Source organism: Brienomyrus brachyistius, chromosome 8, assembly GCF_023856365.1.
Source record: "Brienomyrus brachyistius isolate T26 chromosome 8, BBRACH_0.4, whole genome shotgun sequence".
NCBI lineage: Eukaryota > Metazoa > Chordata > Actinopteri > Osteoglossiformes > Mormyridae > Brienomyrus > Brienomyrus brachyistius.
In genome coordinates, this window is record NC_064540.1 from 1,529,591 (window position 1) to 1,539,258 (window position 9,668).

The window sequence follows — 9,668 nt, forward strand, 5'->3', positions numbered from 1 at the left end:
ATGATCTGTGTCTGAACGATTAGATAACAAGTAAACACACCTTCTTCTCGGAATTTTTCGATAATGCCGAGAGATAGAAATCTTAGAGTGTTATGCAATTGTCGGTTTAATTCTTTTTCAAATTTTGTTACAAGAACCGAAAAAATTCGAAATGCCATCTTTTAAAAAAATAGGTCCTTTAAGCTTCCATCTGCCCTGGACCAGGTACAGGATGTAAATTCCTCTATGAAAAGTTAAATCTGCGAATCTGTCTGGTCATACAGGGCATAGGGTAGGGATAGAGTAGGGCGACAGCTGCTGAAAGCCGGTACAGAAGTGAGTGGTTTCAATCGCCTTAGGCACCATCAGGAACATACAACTAACAGCTTAGTGGTTCCACAGTCCTCACTGAGACTGTTTACTTGCTTAGTTTTGGTTTTAGCATCTCTATGACATACGACCACCTCTTAAGTGATGCATTAGATTCCCCTTCGTTCATTTTTCAACTTTGTTTTCGAGCACAGGGGTTCAATGAGAATTTATAGCCACCAAAGGACACAAAGGTACAAGTGCCTGTCTTGGTCATCAACAGAATGTCAGAGCATAAGGATACAACAGGTTAGACAGTTCAGTGAGCCCAGTAATTTGTTGCATGATTTCAGTGTTGGGATTAATATCAGCAATACCAACTTTGGTATTGGATCAAATTGGATCGAAAAGAAAATCAGTTCATCGGGTATCGCCCACCCCTACTAGCCAGCCTACAGTCAAAGACAGTGTGAATCCCAGACTGTGCATAAAATGACAAAATGTCTGACGATGTCTTGATAGGTTTCTTCAGTGAAACCTCTGGTTCTTTTAGTTGAATGATGAGGCAGGTTAAGCTTAAGCAGTTTATTAAGACAGAATGAAGTTGTTACGGAAAGATGTTTCACACGGCCGCTTCAGTGTCTGTCTCTGCCCCCCGAGGGAAGCAGACCCCTTATCCATGGTCTTCCTACAGACTCCTGGAGCCTTGGGGAAGTCAGGTGGCCTTGGGGAGAGTAAGTTGTATGAGAGGCAAAGAACATAATGAGCGAGTAGCAAGGAGAGAAAGGAATATAAAAATAAGAAATATGAAAGATATAAATTAATGAACTAAATGAACATAATTAAATAACTACTGTACAAATTAACAAGGGAAATCCCTCAGTCTGTTATGTGTGTAAAGAGAGAGAGAGTGTACATTACTGCCCTTGGGCACTTGTAACAATCCCTGGTAACTCACTTGTGATCACACTTTTTCCTGTGAATATAAATTTTGATATCGCCACGACACTTTCCGCAGGGATTTTGTCATATGCTGTATGGATCATGCTGAAAAATCCAGATTTATGATTGGTGTTCAAGCATTTATTTCTTCCCCTATCGCAGCATAGGCATTCCTCTCCCACCCGGCCAATCATGCAGTGTGACACTGGCTATGGGTGTAATCATGTACTTGCTGGTTGAGATGTTACTAGGATGTAGCTGTGTTACTTTGCTTCATGTGGTAAATCTGGCATGGTAGCTTGGCACCAGTGTTGGGAAAGTTATTCAGAACAGTAATCCATTACAAGGTGGAACTGACTCTGTCACCAGGTTGTGACAGCACTTCCTCGGCATACTCTTTTGGGGGAGTAAGCTGTCCGTGAAGGGCCTGTAGCGGAACCCATGGAGCTGGGGGTTAACCCTCGCGTACCTCAAGTCTTTAGTGACCTGGCATATACCTATTTAAAAATCAAGCCGCAAGCAACTGTAACTGGGCAGATCTTTTATTAAATACCTCATTCCTGAATAGGAAGAACAGTTTCTAAACAAAGTGACGTTTTTACGTCGCCATATGTTGACGATGGTCATACTGTATGATTCAGTGTGGACACTGTTCCCAGATTACGAAACATACTCTATAAATTCTTATCAATAACGTTTAATCGTCTGGATCTCCAAACAAATTACCCATAATCCAAAGGAGTAAATACAGCACAATTTTTAAATGACCATTTGATTCAATGAAGGGGAAAAAAAATCACCAACACCCACTATCACTCATGCGACAGTTATCTAGTTATCTAGTCACTCAGTCAATCAATGAACCAAATCCAAATGATAACAGATTAAAGGAGACACACCCAAACTGGAATACTGCCAGCCTTTGAGATCTACACATCATCAAACAGAACCATTCCAGCAATGTGGAGTTGGATAAGGGCTCTCGAAAAGCAACGCACCATGATACGATGAAAATAACTTCCTGGAGACCTGAGAAAGAACGTTTCTGAAATAGTCAGGAAAGGGGGATAAGGGGTTAATTTATTGACTCGCTCTTCTGTGATTCGTGGAAGGTGGAATAAGCTGCCAAACCACATCTCGTCATCCAATCGCATCTCCACTTCTCCACCTTCAAGAAATACTTCAAGATCCATCTGTTCTATGAAATTTAGTACCGGCCTGATGTTTCTTTACCTTCTTTGAATATTAGGTTGCAATTCTGGGCGTTCGATAATCTCATTAGGCTCTTGCTTTGTTTGGAAGATGCCGTGCAGCTCTCCCTCCTATGCTGCTTGCTCCTGCGCATTCATTGGAAGCTCAGCCTAGCTGCACTTATGCCCAGTTGACTCCTTGAAATGATCTATGTTTGTGCGATCTACTTCTTTTGTGCATTACTTTGATCAAAAGCATCTGCTAGACATGTACATGTTATTGTGTAGCACGGAGCTCCTCGCACAGATGGCTGTGCTGTTGATGCAGCCTGTGCCGCTTGCCATGTTGGGAGACAACTGGGCACAGCTGGGACCTGGGCTCTCGGCCCCTGCTCCGCATCTGAGCCATGTACCGCTGAGCCTGGGGTCCGCAGAGGCACGTCCGCAGGTTCGAGCAGAAGTGCTGGTGGGCAAACAGCTCTGAGGGATCCAGGTGGAACCTGGGTCGCGCCTCCGCCGTCCGCTCCTGCCAGCGGGACAGGGACAGCAGCCGCACACTCGTCTGGTGACCCGCATGCCGGGCGGCATCGATGGGTGCTACGCCACCGAGATCCCGCACATGCACCGGTGCACCAGCGGCCACCAGAATGTCGATGCACTCAGTGCAGCCCTGGTATGCAGCCGCGTGCAAGGCAGTCCGCCCCTGGGGAGTCTGGGATTTCACACACGCACCTGGTAAACAACCATGACAACAAAGGCAATATTAACTCTTGTTACTGTCAGTGATTCTTGGTGCTAATTATTGCTAATAAACACATGTCCACAGCAATATGAATTAAAAAAAAAAAAACGCTTCAGGTAAATATATAGGTCCTAGAGATCGTACACTGCAGATGAAAGCCAATCAGATGATATAAAATTTAGGATACATTCTTAAAAAACATATACTCAGAAAGATAGTTTCCATCTAATGCGATTGTATGAATGAGCCATATATTCCACTCCATGTCTGATTAATATCTTCCAGCCTGGCTCTAGTGGTCTGGTCTCCATTGCTAGGTGAGTTCTCGATCGAGCTGTTGACTGCATTATTAAAATTGCATTAAGAGAAATATCATGGATATTTTATCAAAATAAACCAAATCATTTGTTTTGCTGATGAATGTCTGATAAAGAAGGAACTGTTGCAGATGTTTATCCATATGATGTCCTTCATCATTAATGAACTTCATAAATTCGTACTCATTTACTCATTGCAGAATCTTATGTTCAGTTTTAAAATCTCACAGAGACCTGGTTTCCACAGATTTTACCCATAGCCCAATGACACGTCATAAAGGTATTGATGGTGTCATAAAGGTATGTTGATGACTCTAAATTGTGTAAGTGGGTGCACCCCTGCCCTATTACCTAGGTGTGCTATGCTCTACTAAACCAGTGTTTCCCAACCCAGTCCGTGGGGACCCACTGGGAGTCCACATTTTTGCAAAAATGTGGAATGTCTGGGGGTTCTAGTCCTAGAGGACTGGGTTGAGAAACGCTATACAAAACTACAGCCAGAACAGGACAGGTAGTTATTAAAGATGGAGGATTATTACTTTGACAATTTCAAAGAAGGGGAAAAGGATTTTATACCAATTTCATCTGCTTCCCGGGACATTGCTGTGAATCCCATAATTTATTAAACTGCAAGATGCATCCATGATAATTCATTGAAACCTTGGCTGAGATCACAAGCAGCAAACACAGCAGACAAAAGGGGAAATGCAAATTGCTGTGGACAGTGACCAAAAATAAAGGTGCACACCATTTGCTATGAGGAACTGCACCGCTGCCTTCTTCCCACGATGGGTGCTGACAAAGAGGGCAGGGAAGAGTCTGTGAGAGGGCCAGGGCGATGGCAGGCTGGTGCCAAGCGGCTGAGAAGAACCAGCGGAGTCCGACCTGCCCAGGATGCTCATCAACTGAATGAGAGAATGTAAAGGCGTAGAGACACAGACCAAAGAGATGGACGACCCAGACTGACACCATTACCTAACCGTCTTGTTACGCTGTAGATGCCCAACATCACAAATTTCAACTGTAGCATCACGCAGACTCTGAAACTTTCAATGCTACTTGTGGGAGAAACTATGGTTCATTCCCCCCCCCCCCCCCCCATTATCACGGTTCATGCAGTCAGGAAAGTTCTCTAATGCAAGATGGTTTCAACATATTCATCTCCAGGTTCCATAAGAAATGTACTTCATGGGAATCATGTCATACTGTTACCCTGTAATGGATAAAGAGTACAGAAGGAGTGTGGATGGATGGATGGATGGAAACATTACTCATATACTCTACGGCACGTACTCTAAGGCACATACTCTAAGGCACATACGCTATGGCATGTACTCTAAGGCATACACTCCAAGGCACGTACTCTAAGGCACATACCCTAAGGCACATACGCTATGGCATGTACTCTAAGGCATACACTCCAAGGCACGTACTCTAAGGCACATACTCTAAGGCACATACGCTATGGCATGTACTCTAAGGCATGTACTCTAAGGCACGTACTCTAAGGCACATACTCTAAGGCACATACGCTATGGCATGTACTCTAAGGCATACACTCCAAGGCACGTACTCTAAGGCACATACTCTAAGGCACATACGCTATGGCATGTACTCTAAGGCATGTACTCTAAGGCACGTACTCTTCGGCACATACTCTAAGGCACATACTCTAATAGTGCTTAAATTGTTGTTCATTGTTTGCACTTTTAATTGTACAGTACCTTGCAAATGTCACCAGAAACAGCGGCTCTCACCAGGGCTGGCAAACCATTGTATGGCCAAATCATCATGGTGATGATACTCCTGGCAATGATGCCATTAAAGTTGAACGTAGATTCATCTACCAAATCACCTAAAAAAGAGAAAACAGATGGATGATTAGCAGGGCATGATTAGCATGTACGTCTGTGAACTAATCTGTGAACTAGATTTTTTTATATAAACTCACCATCCCTTTTATTAGGTTCAACTGCTTTTTGAAGCAAATAACTAATCAGCCAATCATGCGTCAGCAGCAAATTGTATGGAATCATGCAGGTACAGGTCAGGAGCTTCAGTTAATGTTCACATCAAACACAAGAGTGGGGTGAATTAATCAAGGTGAATTAAGTGACTTCGACATGGTTGTTAGTGCTAGACGGGCTGGATATGAGTATTTCAGAAAATGGTGATTTACAGGAATTTTCATGCACAACCATCACTAGGGTTTATGGCCAGTGGGCTGAAAAGGAGAAAATATCCAGTGAGTGGCAGTTCTCAGGGGAAACATGCCTTGTTGACAGCAGAGGTCAGAAATGAATGGCCAGACTGGTTCAAGCTGATAGAAAGACAACGTTGACTCACATGACCACTTGTTACAACCAAGGAATGCAGAAGAACATCTCTGAACCTTCAAGGAGATAGGCTACAGCAGCAGAAGACCACACAGAATGCCACTCCGGTCTGCTAAGAATAGGAAACTGATGCTACGGTGGACACGGGTTCAATAAAACTGGACAATGGAAGATTGGAAGAGCATTGCCTGGTCAAATGAGTCTCATCTTCTACTGCGAATTTCAGATGGTAGGGTCCGATTTTGGCATCAGCAACATGAATAATGGAGTGGGGGGGTATTTTTTGGCACAGTTTGAGCCCCTTAGTACCTACTGAGCACACAGCCTACCTGAGTATTATTGCTGACCATGTCCATCCCTTCATGACCACAGTGTACCCAGCTTCTAATGGCTACTTCCAGAAGGATTACACACCATGTTACAAAACTGATATTACCTAAGACTGCTTTCTTGAACATGACAGTGAGTTCACTGTACTCAAATGGCCTCCACAGTCACCAAATCTTGATCCAATACACCACCTGCACCATGCAGTGGAACAAGAGATTCACATAATAAAGATGCGGCCGACCAATCTGCAGCAACTGCGTAATGCTATCGCGTCATCACGGACCAGCGTCTCTGAGGAATCTTTCAAGCACCTTGCTGAATCCATGTCGCGAAGAAATAAGACAGTTCTGATGGCAAAAGGGGGTCCAATCTGGTATTAGTGTCTAATAAAGTGGCCAGTGACTCTATGATTGATAATACAGGCAAATATAGGTTGTTGATTTTATTAATATACTACAATTGTGACTCGTCTCTCAAGTAAACATCTGCAGTATAACAAGTAAGAAGCACAACCAGAAAGTGCGTGCAATCATCATTCTAAAAAAATACCTTCTCCTACCAGGAACAAAGGTGCTTATCACAGTACAAGATTTTAAAAGAACTCGAAATGGCATAGAAAATTGTTTCCACTCAATGTAGCATGGGCCACCAGGTAATCTGAAGATGGGACAGGTGACTGGGTGTAGCTGTATATAAAAAAGGATGGGTCCTTCATGTTCACGATAACCGAAAGAAGTCTGTGATTGGTTGATATTGGCCCAGTCTTGGCATGGGCTTGACCTCATGATTGGACAAGCCAGGATCACTGGCTTTTGGAACTGCAATCTGCGATGTCATTTAAATGAATACAGTAACATCTTATATAACTTATAAAAATATGAAGAAAAAAAAACCACAAATGTAAACTTAATTTGTCCAAAAAAAATTACACATTAAAAACGGAACATCAGTGGAGGAGCCTGGTTAAGGTTAAATTTAGTAAAACTGGTAAAGATCAAGATTTTATCTTGTTTCAAAAAAGTATGTGTAAGTAGTTGTATTTTGTGTTCTGTATATTTGTATAAAATTGTTTGTTAAATCGGTGTTGGGTGAGGTATCCTACATTCTCTTACATTTCTGTGAGGGGGGGGCAGGGCGGGGCAAGTTTCCTCACACGACTCTTAACACCACACGTTACTCTTCACCGCTTCACCACCTGGAGACGCACAGACCGCACACGCGCTCTGCTACTGCGGCGTCATTTCAGCGCGCTGCTCGTTTGTTTGTCCTTGCTTCTGCCCAGACTCATCTTCCATCTGCAGAGGATGACTAATGAATAATATTATGAACCAAAACCCAAATATTAACTGGCCTTATAACAGTGGAATCCACTAATCTGGCACTTCCAAGGAATAATTTTCTTCCAATGTCACTGATGACATCATTCAGGCATATGCAGCATTATACTCGTCATTTATTATACAGCATAAATTACATAAATGAATTACAACATAAATGCAGGACGACAGAAGTTTGACTTGGCTGGGCCACTAAACACGCATGGCTCAGATGCCCGCTTGTATCTTACACTTACTGCAAATATAGTCTCTTGGTGTTATTTTAATACTTTTCTCATGTTTGGTTCCACCAGATTTTTGCATATCTGGTGTTCCAGTACTCAACTGTACAGTTACTGGACACTCATTTGAGCCTAGCAGCAAACACACGCTAGTAACCAAAATTGTGGAAGAATTTCTGGCATTACACTTTAAAAATTACTGCACGAATATTGGCGGAAATGCTTTTAACTGCAATGTGCGATGTCATTTAAATGAATAAAGTAACATCTTATATAACTTATTAAAAGATGGATGAAGAAAAAAAACACAAATTTAAACTTAATTTGTGGAAGAAAAAAAAACAATCATGGAATGTTGCAAATATCATACAACGGAATTAAATAAGTAACTGGAGCAACAGCTCAGTCACCTTGTAATTTACACTGCCACACCCACGCGACAAACACTGCTGTTACCTAGCGATTTGTAATACTAATCCTGACATCCTTGTATTACTAAGCCAGATACCTTGTGGCGTAATGTTACAATTATGCACTGAAAAGACGGTAAGTCATAAAGTGAAAAAGAAGAAACAAATGTCTTAAAGAAAGGAACAGCTGCACGCGGCCCAGCAAATTAATTCTTTAATTCTTTGACTGGCTCATCAATCAGTCATAAAGCCGAGGCGGTAAAGTCGAAACACATCTAAACACTTACACCACTGACCTATAGATGAATTTACCCCACAAAACTCAACCGGATGTTTCTGCGGTATCATTATTTATATATTTACTCTGTAATTTCAAAGCATTTCAGTTCTTATAACTGATCCATTTAGTTGTAATAGTAAAAAAAATACTAGCAATAACCGAAAAAGTGCAGATAACATGTTAGAAGTTTCCTCTTGAGGACCTATAAGGTATAAATAATAAAGTTAAAAAAAATAAAGTTAGACCTATAAATAAAGACCCATAACTAAAGTTTAAAAAAAGTTACAGCTCACAAGAAATCACTCTGGCTCATAACTTTTTTTGTTACCCGTGGTGTGGAAATGACTGTATCTGAAGGGGATTTATTATTATTATTATTATTATTATTATTTTTAATGAAGACAGTTCTGAGCTCGGGAAGGTATACCGATCAGCCATAACATTAAAACCACGGACAGGTAAAATGCTGTGTTGTGGGAAAATCCACCTAAAATAATCTGTGGTTTGTAATCGACCTATATATAACAAGCTTAGCAACCATATTTAATTCTTAATAATTTTATTCAGCTCCGGCCTATTCAAGCATTCAAAGCCATGCCTTTCTTACTTTAGTTGAAATACATTTTTTCCTCACATGCATCGCTGCGCAGAACAGAGGCATATTGATCATTATAAATAAAATGCACGTACACAATATCTCCTGCCTTATATTAGTTTTTTTTATATATGAGGAAAGTTATATTTTATGTTCATAACACACCTTGGTCCAGGTAGCTGAGTCTCTGACAGTCTGAAGGTATCCCGGCTATTAACTCCAGCGCCGTCTTCAGTTCGCAGATCTTCGTACGACCCCGACATTTATGCACTGTGAATAATTCGCCAGTGTCCCGCAAGCTGACCTGAACGCTATACTCTAACTTTTTGCTGGTGCGGTCCGTCACACCCGAAGCTTTTGGTTTTCGCGAAGGTAATTTTCTCATATGGACCCTGAATGACGCATTTGTTTTAGTTAAAACCATTTTCGCTGTTTGCAATGACAACCAAGCCCGTAGCCATGGTGGACCAACGCGGTCACTATGGTGAAGCCATTGATTTTTTTTTATTGCTTAGTAATCCACCGAACAATGTAAGACGAAACAAAGGTTCCCCTACACCATGAATTGCATAAATATCGCACTGATTGAAGACCTAAAAATTCAATATACAGGGCGACCATTATATCATATGACTCCCACGGGGTGGCCGCTAATTGCACAAAGGCTGTGAATATGTTGC

The 9,668-nt window shown here is 41.8% G+C and overlaps 1 protein-coding gene across 1 annotated transcript; it reads right to left on the reverse strand.

Moving 5' to 3' along the window:
• Positions 1-1,756: 1,756 nt before the first annotated feature.
• On the reverse strand, positions 1,757-9,469 carry LOC125747582 (ankyrin repeat domain-containing protein 60-like). Its single transcript, XM_049022933.1, has 4 exons — positions 9,154-9,469; positions 5,204-5,334; positions 4,228-4,384; positions 1,757-3,152 (listed from the first exon to the last, which is right to left on the reverse strand). The coding sequence occupies exons 1-4, from the start codon at positions 9,410-9,412 to the stop codon at positions 2,698-2,700; spliced, it is 1,002 nt and encodes a 333-aa protein (XP_048878890.1). The 5' UTR covers positions 9,413-9,469; the 3' UTR covers positions 1,757-2,697.
• Positions 9,470-9,668: the final 199 nt, after the last annotated feature.

Bases quoted from the DNA above. Each gene is read 5' to 3' on its own strand.
- LOC125747582 (XM_049022933.1), bottom strand. From the start codon at position 9,412: ATGGTTTTAACTAAAACAAATGCGTCATTCAGGGTCCATATGAGAAAA. The intron at 5,335-9,153 runs GTGTGTTATGAA...TCTCTTTTTTAG, and splicing joins ACTCAGCTACCTGGACCAAG to GTGATTTGGTAGATGAATCT. The intron at 3,153-4,227 runs GTGTGCACCTTT...GTTGTTTACCAG, and splicing joins GCAGTTCCTCATAGCAAATG to GTGCGTGTGTGAAATCCCAG.